Raw genomic sequence first — 13126 nt, forward strand, 5'->3', positions numbered from 1 at the left:
CCAATTGTAATGAAGTTGGGACGTTGTGTAAAATGTAAATAAAAACAGAATACAATGATTTGCAAATCCTCTTCAATCTGTATTCATTTGAATACACCACAAAGACAAGATATTTAATGTTCAAACTGATAAACTTTGTTTTTGTGAAAATATTTGCTTATTTTGAAATGGATGCCTGCAACATGTTTCCAAAAAGCTGGGACAGTGGTATGTTTACCACTGTGTTACATCACCTTTCCTTCTAACAACACTCAATAAGTGTTTGGGAACTGAGGACACTAATTGTTGAAGCTTTGTAGGTGGAATTCTTTCCCATTCTTGCATGATGTACGACTTAAGTTGTTTAACAGTCCGGGGTCTCCGTTGTTGTATTTTGCGCTTCATAATGCGCCGCACAGTTTCAGTGGGTGACAGGTCTGGGCTGCAGGCAGGCCAGTCTAGTACCTGCACTCTTTTACTACGAAGCCACGCTGTTGTAACACGTGCAGAATGTGTCTTGGCATTGTCTTGCTGAAATAAGCAGGGATGTCCCTGAAAAAGACGTTGCTTGGATGCAGCATGTGTTGCTCCAAAACCTGGATGTACCTTTCAGCATTGATGGTGCATCACAGATGTCTAAGTTGCCCACGCCATGGCCACTAACACACCCTCATACCATCACAGATGCTGGCTTTTGAACTTTGCGCTGGTAACAGACTTTTTTGTTTCTGTGCAAATATTTGCTCTTTTTGAAATGGATGCCTGCAACACAACTCGTGCAGATAACATTCTCATCATTGGTGACTTTAACGTTCATATAAAAAAGCCTTCTGATCCCCTCTGCAAATCATTTATGGAAATTGTGGACGCATTAGGATTTTGGCAAAGCATTCGGGACTCGACGCACATTAGTGGAAATACCTTGAATTTGGTTCTCGCACATGGTATTGGTGTCATGAATATTGACGTCATGCCTCTTACATCAGTGGTCTCTGATCACTCACTTATTAAGTTTACAGTTTCGCTGCCGTGTTTAATGGAACAACAACCTTATTTATCACTACAGCGATGCATCAACTCCTCAACTAAGACTGAACTCGAAGCTAGACTGCCTGATGTCTTAGCTTCACATCTGGCAAAATCCCAATCAGGATACAGTCTTGTGGATAGTTTAAACTAAGTGCTCAAAACTACACTCGACATGATTGCTCCACCTGTGTTAAAATCGTGCTCCCCCAAAACACAGTCACCCTGGTTCAATGATTATCTGCGTGACCTCAAGCATAAGGCTAGAGGTATACAATGGAAATGGTATAGTTCAAAATTAGAAATATTCCACCTTGCATGGCATGATGCTATCTTAGAGTATAAGTAGAAGATTGCCTTACATCAGTGAGAAGTTGGATGTCTAGAAACTTCCTACTTTTAAACTCTAAAAAGACTGAAATGATGGTTCTTAGTCCAGTGAGACATCAGCATCAATTTGACCAGTTAACGCCTAGCCTAGGCTCGTGTGTCATACATCACACTGACAAAGTGAGGAACCTTGGGGTAATTTTTGATCCTACATTGTCCTTTGACCTCCATATTAGAAATATTACGAGGACTGCTTTCTTCCACCTGCGAAATATAGCAAAGATTTGTCCCATCCTGTCTATGGCTGATGCTGAGACACTGATCCATGCGTTTATCTCTTCTAGATTGGACTACTGCAATGTTCGATTTTCTGGTTTACTGCAGTCCAGCATTAGGGCTCTCCAACTGGTTCAAAATGCTGCTGCCAGACTTTTAACATGAAGCAGAAAGTTCAACCACATTACACCCATTATGGCATCCCTTCACTGGCTTCCAGTCCCAGTGAGATCAGATTTTAAGGTTCTGCTACTCGTCTATAAAATTGTTCATGGACTGGCACCTCCCTACCTAGCTGACCTAATTAAACCTTACGTACCGGCCCGGGCTTTGCGTTCTCTGGGTGCAGAACTACTTTGTGTCCCTAGGGTGAATAAGAAGTCTGCGGGTCACAGAGCTTTCTCTTATTGTGTCCCTGTTCTGTGGAATGATCTCCCTGCGTCAATAAAACAGTCAGATTCTGTGGAGACTTTCAAGTCCAGACTTAAGATGCACTTATTTTCTCTTGTGTATGGCTAGCATACTATAATTCTATGCTTTTTACTCTTTTAATTCATTTTATTAGGAAACGGAGCGTGCTGCGGCCTCAATTTTACCTAAATTCTGGGTCTGTTAGTGAAGCTTAAGCCTGGTTCACACGACAGGATTTTAAAATTATCTTTAGCTTTCCAAAACCTGAGAGACCACACACGTGAAGATAGAAAATCATAGCTCTAACAGGTTTGGTCGTACAGTGTGTGGTGTTCAGCCACATGGTAAAGACAACAACACCACACACAAACACATTTCACACACATTCCCCGCTCAGACAGGAAATCTCGCAAAATCTCTCAAGATTAAACATGACTTCAGAGTAAACAAACGGAGATACTTTGTGTACTATTTAAAACAGACGGAAAAAACAATACAAAAAGAAAAAGAAAAGGTGTTCTTTAAAAGAGTGGAGACAGCGCGACCACCAGACCTTCTGGTAAGTCAGAACAGCTGTTTTGATTTTATTTTCCACTCCGTACGTCTGTCACATCGCTTTCTGATTGGCTGCACGTCACATTCAGCAGGATGCGTGCTTGTTTGTGGTCGGAGGGACACAACACACGCTGTGATATCGGGCCAAGATAATCCAACATGTTGAATATCCCAGATTTGCGATCGGAGCACCCCAGAGCGCTCTGAACACACCACACAAGGCAGGAATATTTGATAAGATTATCTTTAGCATCATCACGATTGTTGGAAGGGGAAGATCGAGTCTGATATCAGCCTAATTATCCTGCCGTGTGAACCAGGCCTTAGGGCTAGTGGCCGGCGATCACCTTAGTATTTCCTGTTTTTCTTGTTGTTCAATGCTGACAAATTATACTGTATTTCTGGTCTTTCTGATGCCTGATTCTGTTTTTTCTCTCTGCTTAAGGTGCAGCTCCATCCAGAGTGTGGTGTTTGTGCTGGAGACCCTCCTGTCCTGTGCACCAACAGCATTTCCTGTATATTCGTTTTGTGAATTGTTCTGTAATTTATGTCCATTGCATGGCCCAAGCAGAGGGTAACCCCTTTGAGTCTGGTCTGCTTGAGGTTTCTTCCTCAGAGGGAGTTTTTCCTTACCACTGCTACTCTGGGGGTTACTAAGGTTAGACCTTACTTGTGTGAAGCGCCTTGAGGCAACTCTGTTGTGATTTGGCGCTATATAAATTAAAATAAATTGAAATTGAAGAGCTTCGCTCGTTCTTGTCTGCGACATACATATTATAATAAATGTATAAGAGGTTCTAAAGAATTATTGGAACCACCTATGGGACATTGGCATTAATGTTATTTTTAAAAACATCTTGTTAAAAAATAAAAATGTGATGCTAATTATTTGGTGTCAGTGCCACTTACAACCAACACCACTTTAAATTAAATCAATAAAGGTTACATTTCCTGTGCAACACACAATACTGATTCTGAAATTTGTTCATGTAAATGGGGAATCTTCTTCACAGAGTAAGGTTAATTATGGAGTTCCACAAGGTTCTGTGCTAGGACCAATTTTATTCACTTTATACATGTTTCCCTTAGGCAGTATTATTAGACGGCATTGCTTAAATTTTCATTGTTACGCAGATGATACCCAGCTTTATCTATCCATGAAGCCAGAGGACACACACCAATTAGCTAAACTGCAGGATTGTCTTACAGACATAAAGACATGGATGACCTCTAATTTCCTGCTTTTAAACTCAGATAAAACTGAAGTTATTGTACTTGGCCCCACAAATCTTAGAAACATGGTGTCTAACCAGATCCTTACTCTGGATGGCATTACCCTGACCTCTAGTAATACTGTGAGAAATCTTGGAGTCATTTTTGATCAGGATATGTCATTCAATGCGCATATTAAACAAATATGTAGGACTGCTTTTTTGCATTTGTGCAATATCTCTAAAATTAGAAAGGTCTTGTCTCAGAGTGATGCTGAAAAACTAATTCATGCATTTATTCCCTCTAGGCTGGACTATTGTAATTCATTATTATCAGGCTGTCCTAAAAGTTCCCTGAAAAGCCTTCAGTTAATTCAAAATGCTGCAGCTAGAGTACTGACGGGGACTAGAAGGAGAGAGCATATCTCACCCATATTGGCCTCTCTTCATTGGCTTCCTGTTAATTCTAGAATAGAATTTAAAATTCTTCTTCTTACTTATAAGGTTTTGAATAATCAGGTCCCATCTTATCTTAGGGACCTCATAGTACCATATCACCCCAATAGAGCGCTTCACTCTCAGACTGCAGGCTTACTTGTAGTTCCTAGGGTTTGTAAGAGTAGAATGGGAGGCAGAGCCTTCAGCTTTCAGGCTCCTCTCCTGTGGAACCAGCTCCCAATTCAGATCAGGGAGACAGACACCCTCTCTACTTTTAAGATTAGGCTTAAAACTTTCCTTTTGCTAAAGCTTATAGTTAGGGCTGGATCAGGTGACCCTGAACCATCCCTTAGTTATGCTGCTATAGACGTAGACTGCTGGGGGGTTCCCATGATGCACTGTTTCTTTCTCTTTTTGCTCTGTATGCACCACTCTGCATTTAATCATTAGTGATCGATCTCTGCTCCCCTCCACAGCATGTCTTTTTCTTGGTTCTCTCCCTCAGCCCCAACCAGTCCGAGCAGAAGACTGCCCCTCCCTAAGCCTGGTTCTGCTGGAGGTTTCTTCCTGTTAAAAGGGAGTTTTTTCCTTCCCACTGTCGCCAAGTGCTTGCTCACAGGGGGTCGTTTTGACCGTTGGGGTTTTTACGTAATTATTGTATGGCCTTGCCTTACAATATAAAGCGCCTTGGGGCAACTGTTTGTTGTGATTTGGCGCTATATAAAAAATTTGATTTGATTTGATTTGAAATGATGAGACCATTTAAAAAAAGTGTGTGTGTGTGTGTGTGTGTGTGTGTTTGTTTGGGGGGGGGGGCATTTATGTGGAGAATTTCTCTGGTTTCTACTGAATTTACTTTCTGCTTCCTGCAGATAAATTCTTATTTTTGGTGCTGTGTTCTTGCTGTGTGCACACTGAGATCACTTCCACCATCTGGGCTTTTTTCTCTCCTCTGTTACCTTGATTAAGAAGTCACAGTCCTCCACTTGGAAAGCGATGTCTTTGACTCCGTCTCCATGTTTCATCATGTGCGCTCCCATTTCTATAGGACCATAAAGTTCATGAACACATGCATAGTTTCCCCAATTCACATAAGGACAGTTTTTTTTTAGGGGAAACGTACCTTCATTTCCAGGATTGAGGGGAGATTGAAACACAAATGTTATCTGTGAGGATAAAAAAGAAACATGTTTGTCACATTATGAATATACTTTGAACTGCAGTATTTGTCAGTATTTACTCTCGTACCTTATCCTGTCTGATGACGTGAGAAACCACCTCCCTGCTGCCGGTCTCCAAACCCTTATAGGCAAAAGGTTCAAAGCCCATTTTGTCACAGTAAAACATGGCTGCCTGCAAAGTGATCACAATTTGTTACTGGACACATGATTTATGGTGAAATTAGATTTAAAAAAAAAAGGTAAATGAATTACATTTACAGAACATTTTTCCATCTGAAACAGATGCTCAACTGCACACCACAAGTAACTTGTGGATTGAGGAACTTGCCCCAGGCCCCTTAGTGATTTTCCGGTCTGGCAGGTATTTAAGGCTCCTCTGGATTCAAGCCCCCTGCTTTAACCACCATCACCGAAGTTCTGGTATTTGCCAAAACAACACTGAGCATGTGGGATTGCACAGTCTTCTATGCATGTGTTTGGCAAAAGCAACAGGCCATTATCCTGAAAGTCTGATTTCCTACTTTGTAAAATTAACGTGGTGATGATACATTGATGGTCAAAAAATCAAATAATTAAAAAGTTCATTTGGAATAAAAACCACATTGACCTCACGCAAACAGCATTTTGGTTTTACATGTTGTTTATGAGCGGCTGGTGCCTTGCTCAAAGACACATGATCAAACCTTCCAGCACTCTGATCTCCAGCTGCCCCTTTCTGTTTGACAAATTGATACTGAATCAATATGACACTTTTTTTTCATAAATATCTCTACTGTAAAGGGGAAAATGCTGAGATTTTTGTTGTTGTCATATCAGCTGCATTTTTGTTTTTTTAACCAAAACTGGAGCAACTTTAACTTTTGTCACCGTACAAATTGAGACTGAGCTTCGTCCCTGGTTTTTGCTGTTTTTTACTCTGTAACATTCAGTCATAGATAGTCCAAATTATACTTTTTTGGAACCTGCTTGGTCCATGAACAGTTTTGTCAGTTTGCTTTAATGAGATGGAGAATATTGCATATAATCCAAGGTTGCTGGATCCAAACCCTGAACAGACATGTATGTTAAAGAGTCCTCGAGCAAGGCAGTGATGACCAGATTTGAACATGAGACAAACTTGAACGTTTGTGGTTGTGGATCGGGAGGTCTGGGCGGCTGTGCTTGAACTGCTGCCCCCGCAACCCGACTCCGGATAAAGCGGAAGAAAATGGATGTATGGATGGATGGACAAACTTGAACGGATCCAAATCATAATTTTAATTTGGTGAAATTTAACATTTATCTTTGAGTAAATCCAAAACGTTTGTGTAGCGTGCTGATTGGCCAGTTACTGACCTGTTTGGCATTACCGACCCAGAAGGTAACATGATGAAACCTGACGAACCTCCCTCTCTCATGCTGAAAGCAGAAAACAGAAACGGAATTCCAAATGAAAATATAACATTTTGAATGAAAGAAAGCTCAGTGAGGAACAAATAAATTTTAAATGGCTGAATAATATGTAGAAAAATTAAAATTCAGCAGCTTTGTCGTGTCACATTTAGGTGCCAAAAAGTCTTTTTTTTATCTTACCTTCTGGCCTTTATCTGTGTAGCTTGTCTAAAAAATAAGGAAAAAGAGTTAAACCATTATTACTTCAGACTGACCTGCAGTCATCAAATCTTAATCTTTTATTATTGGTTAGAGGAAGACTGAGGCCGTGTCATCTTACCATGCTGAGACTGGAGATATGCAGCAAAAGAAAGATCAAAATCCCAGTCTGGCCAAATACTGTGGAGATAAGTAGTGACCTGATAACCAGCTGTGATTGGTTCTTTGGGATCTACGCCCACCTGTCCGCCTTGGCCCTTCTTGGCCCTTCTGCTACACTTTAACTAAAGGGTTCACCGCCGTACGGACGGGGTCCATATCCATAACAGAAGTACGTGAAACAGGGACACATTAACCTCGGGTGCCACACACCACAGGGCCTTTAGTTCCACGAACTGAAACAATCACATGTGATGTTCAGAGAAATGAGGAGCTTTTATTTGTGACACATCAGAACATCAACATGTCAAATTAAATGTGCAATCAGAATGTGAAATAAAGAACTGGGAGTTCAAACACAGTAATACTTAAAAAAATAAAATAAAACTGAGACACAAATGCACATGCTTTTCTTTTTCACCCACCAGAGGGAGCAGGACTGTCTGCTGGAAACTTCTGCTTTAATTTGAAGGATTATTATTATTATTATTATTAGTAGTAGTAGTAGTAATAGTAATAATGGTATTGTAGTTGTTTGTTTTAATTTTTGTTTTACTTTCTACAAAAATCTAGGATTTTTTTTATCAGAGTCTGGTTAATTCAATCTGTACATGTCAGTTAAATCTTTGGGCACATAAAAAGCACATTTTTATTATTATTTAAAAAAAAAATTTAAAAAGTGGACACATTTTTCCCACATCTCGTCATACTGTCATGTTTCTTTCCTGATTTAATATTTCCATTTTTATGTAAATTAAATAATTTATGCACATTCAGGAGCCCCACTGTATTCTAGGTCAAAAGTCACACAGGATAATGTTATATTCATTCATTTTCAACAAATCCTTATTTATTCCTGTTAAGGGTAATGGGGCAGGGTGGGGGTGAGGGGCTGGAGCCTATCCCAGCAGTCATAGGGGGTGAGGTGAGGTACACCCTGGACAGGATGCCAGTTTACCACAAGGCCACATACAGACAAACATGTTCACACTCACACCTGGAGTGATCGACCTGCATGTCTTTGGAAGTGGAAGGCAGGGCTGAACTGGGACCAAAATTCGGCCCTGGACATTTTGTTTCAGACTGGCCCACCACTACAATCCGCGTGTAGATAATGTGTGCCAACTTACCCCCCCGCTGAAGTACATATAAAGACACAAGCCCTAACACTACCATACTGAACAATATCCCTATGACGCTGTGCGCGCTCTGATTGGCTGATTACTGGTTGTATATTTTCCCAATCTGGACCGGTTTCCACGACAACCGGTCCACAACACGTATTTTCGTTATAAATGAGGAAGCTAAAAACATGATTAGAAAAAAACAAAGTCGGACATGAATGTACTCCATAAATATCTAAACAGCATCTGAGAAAACACACAGATTGAAAGTTCACCAGCTAACAACTGGCCCATCTGTTATCAAGTTCTTCATGGAGGTGAAGCGAATAGGTCTTACTACGAGCCGTTAGCAGCTTTCATATTTGGGTGACTGTGTAAGTTTGCGTGTTTATATAATAGCCATATAATAAATGAATTATTAACCTCACTTGCTCAGTCTGTATGGGGATATCACACCTCCGTGTTGTCAGTACGGACCTCACTGACGTTCGGTCCGTACTGACAACACGGAGGTCCAATATCCCCGTACGGACCTCTCAGTCAGTTAATAATCCTTGAATATTCTGGAGCCTTGAATAAAATAAATGATGACTACACAGTATGTTGCAAGGGGTCCATCTTAGGTCCCTTGCTTTTCTCCCTTTTCTCCATCTGTGTACAACCCCAATTCCAATGAAGGGTGGGACGTTGTGTGAAATGTAAATAAAAACAGAATACAATGATTTGCAAATTCTCTTCAACCTATATTCAACTGAATACACCACAAACACAAGATATTTAATGTTCAAACTGATAGACGTTTTTGTTTTTGTGTAAATATTTGCTAATTTTGAAATGGATGCCTGCAACATGTTTCAAAAAAGCTGGGACAGTGGTAACAAAAGACTGGGAAAGTTGATGAATGCTCAAAGAACACCTGTTTGGAACATTCCACAGGTGAACAGGTTAATTGGAAACAGGTGAGTGTCATAATTGAGTATAAAAGGAGCATCCCTAAAAGACTCAGTCGTCAGCAAAGATGGGGTGAGGATCACCACTTTGTGAATAACTGCGTGAAAAAAATAGTCCAACAGTTTAAGAACAATGTTTCTCAATGTTCAACTGTGAGGAATTTAGGGATTCCATCATCTACAGTCCATAATATAATCAGAAGTTTCAAAGACTCTGGAGAACTTTCTACACGTAAGCGGCAAGGCCGAAAACCAACACTGAATGCCCGTGACCTTCGATCCCTCAGGCGGCACTGCATTAAAACTGACATCATTGTGTAAAGGATCTTACCGCGTGGGCTCAGGAACACTTCAGAAAACCATTATCAGTTAACACAGTTCGTCACTACATCTGCAAGTGCAAGTTAAAACTCTACCATGCAAAGTGAAAGTCATACATCAACAACATTCAGAAATGCTGCTGCCTTCTCTGGGCCCGAGCTCATTTGAAATGCACAGACGCTAAGTGGGCGTTGTGTCCTCCGGACAAAAGAGGAAAAAACCATCCAGATTGTTACCAGCGCAAAGATCAAAAGCCAGCATCTGTGATGGTATGGTGGTGTGTTAGTGCCCATGTCATGGGCAACTTACACATCTGTGATGGCACCATCAATGCTGAAAGGTACATCCAGGTTTTCGAGCAACACATGCTACATCCAAGCAACGTCTTTTTCAGGAACATCCCTGCTTATTTCAGCAAGACAATGCCAAGCCACATTCTGCACGTGTTACAACAGCGTGGCTTCATAGTAAAATAAAAAGTGAAACACGTTTCAAAAAAGCTGGGACAGTGGTATTTGCCCATTTCAAAATGAGCAAATATTTGCACAAAACAATAAAGTTTATCAGTTTGAACATTAAATATCTTGTCTTTGTGGTGTATTCAATTGAATATAGGTTGAAGAGGATTTGCAAATCATTGTATTCTGTTTTTATTTACATTCCCAACTTCACTGGAATTGGGGATGTATCATTTATTCTCTGGTTTTGTTTTCTGTTCATCATTTATTTTCTAGTTACTTATTTGTCTTTTTGCCACTTTGTTTTGTTTTTCATCAGTTCCATTCTAGTTTTGTCCAGCCTGCGTTTGTTTTCATCATGTAATCATTAGTTGTTTCACTTGTCTGTTTTGTTCTGAGCATATGTTGTATTATCTGTTAATTCTATTTTTGCCACCACTGAGTTCTAGTTTAGTCTTTGCTTTTAATTTTCTCATTGTTTGTCTTTCACTGTAGTCATTAGTTGTTTTTTCCCTTTATACTTTAGCCACATGGTGAGTTCTGTTCTTAGTTAAGTTTCTGCCTTTTATTTTCTGGGTCCTGTCACATGAGCACTTTATTCTGTGGTTGTCAGTTCTTTTTATCTCTGTCGGTTGTGGATGGTGTCACTTGCACTCAGTTGTTTTGTCTGTCATGCCCACCTGTTTTTCCTGTCTTGTATGGCCACGCCCTTTCCAGAACATTCCTCGCACCTGTTTCACATCATTCCATGATTACTCCCCCTGTATTTAAACCCTCACTGTCTCTCTGTCCCCTGCCAGTTTGTCAAACTCCTTTCACATCCTTGCATCCTTGCTTCCGTCCTATTTGCCTCGTTTTTGACCTTATTGTTTCCTCCGATCTCCGCCACGCCATGAACCTGACCCTTGTTTGTTGAACTATGAGTCCGCCTCTTGACTACCTGTACCGCCGCCCTGCTGACTGCTTCACTGTGTACTGTACCACTGCCTGTTTTTTGGATAAAGCCTTTTATTACCTCCTTACCTTTGCCTACGAGTCTGCATCGTGTGTCCTACTAGTACCTGTGCCATGCCACACCCAGCCATGACATAGGGTGTATAAAAAGTCTGTGGGCTACAGAGCTTTCTCTCATTGTGCACCTGTTTTGTGGAATGATCTCTCTATGGAGATAAAATAGTCTGATTCTGCAGAGACTTTCAAGTCCAGACTTAAGATTCATTTATTCTCCTTTTCGTATGGCTAGCATACTGGCTAGTATGTAACTATGCTTCCTATTCTTTTAAATTCATTTTATTAGTAACAGAAAAGGTCTCAGCCTTTACTTTATGTAAATTCTAGGTCTGTTAGTAAAGCTTAGGGCTAGCAGCCGACAATCACCATAGTATTTTCTCTGCTTTCCTATTGATTTACTGCTGATAAATTATACCTTAGGTATAGTTGTTTTTTCAACACGGACTGATTCTGCTCTTTTTCTCTCTATCCAAGGCACAGATAGCGGGGCGGCTACTAAAGACAGGGTGCCAGACTGATCGTTTGATGCCACGTGTTGTGTGGGCCGCTGAAGAGGAGGTACTGCTGGCCCACCACCAGAGGGCACCCTGCCTGAAGTGCGGGCTTCAGGCACGAGAGGGCGTCGGAGCAACCGGGAGTGACAGCCGTCACTCATCAACAAGCACCAGCTGTCAAACATCATCATCAACCACATCTCCATAAAAGCCGGGCAGCATCTTCACCTCACTGTTGTGAAAGTGTAGTGACACGGACCCACAACAGGTGGCGCAAATAAACGGCCAATAGATGAGCCAAAAAGTAACAATTTAATGTTGTGAAATGTGCACAACGAACATACAGACAATCTTAGAATATAATTACAGTCAATCCACAAAAGGTGACGTGTGGGCAGGCTCGAGGATAGAAGACGTCCGTCCTGAGAAGAGCCGGAACCACACGATTTCCGCTGCCACAGAACCTGGTGAATACTGGAGCCGCCAAGTCCCGAATTCCCAGGTGATCACCGTCCCCGACTGTCGGATCTGGTACTGCTGGCGAGAACAAAGACAGTCAAGTGTGGGTGTGTGTACACCCAGTAACAACAATGGTGGGAATGCCACCTCCACCTCTCACTCAATAAGTTGCAGCGATCCCTCAGAGGAAAAAGAGTGCCGTCTTGCACAGCCTCCACAAAAAGGACCGGTACTCCTGCAAACACTCACAATAAACTGTTTACAAAATACTACAAAAAGGCTGAGGATATTACCTCTAATGAAGTACGATATCTCGGCGATGAGGTGGAGATGTCGTCTGGGTTTTATGGAGTGCGATGATGTAGAATGCGTGACAGCTGTCAGGAATTAATGAGTGACAGCTGTCACTCCCGGCTGTGTCCGTGGCGGCAGCGCCCTCTCGTGCCTGAAGCCCGCACTTCAGGCAGGGCGCCCTTTGGTGGTGGTGGGCCAGCAGTACCTGCTGAGAAATCATCTACCGATCAGGTAAACACTCAGCCGTGGTTTTGGTGTCATACAATTTTCTGAACATTTGCAGACGTACCTGTTTGACTGGTCAGCAGCTGGAAGCTGGGAGGACACGACGTCTTCACTCCTCGGATAAGTAGTCCTTCAGGCGCTGCACGTTTTTGTTCCTGTGTGACTGTGATTGAGAGGTGGAGGTGTTTCCCACTCTTTCTGACTGTTTGCTGGGTGTTCACGCACCCACCATCACCTGTCTGTTCTTCCTGCCAGCAGTATCCGATCTGACAGCCGGAGGCAGTGGCCACCTGGGGACCCAGCGCTTGGTGGCTCTGGGGTGCTTCAGATCCGGTGGCAGTGGAAAGCGTGTGGGATCCGGCTCTCTTCTGGATGGGCGTCTTCTATCCTCGAGCCTGCCCACACGTCAAAGTGACTTATTGACTGTTGATCTCAATTGTGTTGTCTGTTGCTCTGTTGTGCACATTCACAACATTAAATTGTTATATTTTGGCTTATTCCATTGTCCCTGTTGTGGGTCTGTGTCCCTACACTTTCACAACAGGATTTCTCGGCCAGCGTCATGGATCCCGAGGGGCGTCAACCATCGATTGAACCGCCAATGGAAACACAGGGTGCACAGGCGTCGGCAGGA

General features: G+C 42.0%; 1 protein-coding gene across 1 annotated transcript in view; it reads right to left on the reverse strand.

Annotated features, from left to right (window-relative positions):
- The window catches only part of hpda (4-hydroxyphenylpyruvate dioxygenase a), a 34502-nt gene extending 27344 nt beyond the window's left edge, over positions 1-7158 (reverse strand). Inside the window, exons 1-6 of the mRNA XM_034177527.1 lie at positions 7119-7158; positions 6980-7006; positions 6743-6805; positions 5475-5579; positions 5350-5392; positions 5186-5268 (exon numbers count right to left, since the gene is read on the reverse strand). Coding sequence (XP_034033418.1) covers positions 5186-5268; positions 5350-5392; positions 5475-5579; positions 6743-6805; positions 6980-7006; positions 7119-7121 — 324 coding nt within the window. The 5' untranslated portion in view covers positions 7122-7158. The remainder of the gene's footprint in view (positions 1-5185; positions 5269-5349; positions 5393-5474; positions 5580-6742; positions 6806-6979; positions 7007-7118) is intronic.
- Between the last annotated feature and the right edge of the window lie 5968 nt (positions 7159-13126).

Source organism: Thalassophryne amazonica, chromosome 9, assembly GCF_902500255.1.
Source record: "Thalassophryne amazonica chromosome 9, fThaAma1.1, whole genome shotgun sequence".
Classification (NCBI taxonomy): domain Eukaryota; kingdom Metazoa; phylum Chordata; class Actinopteri; order Batrachoidiformes; family Batrachoididae; genus Thalassophryne; species Thalassophryne amazonica.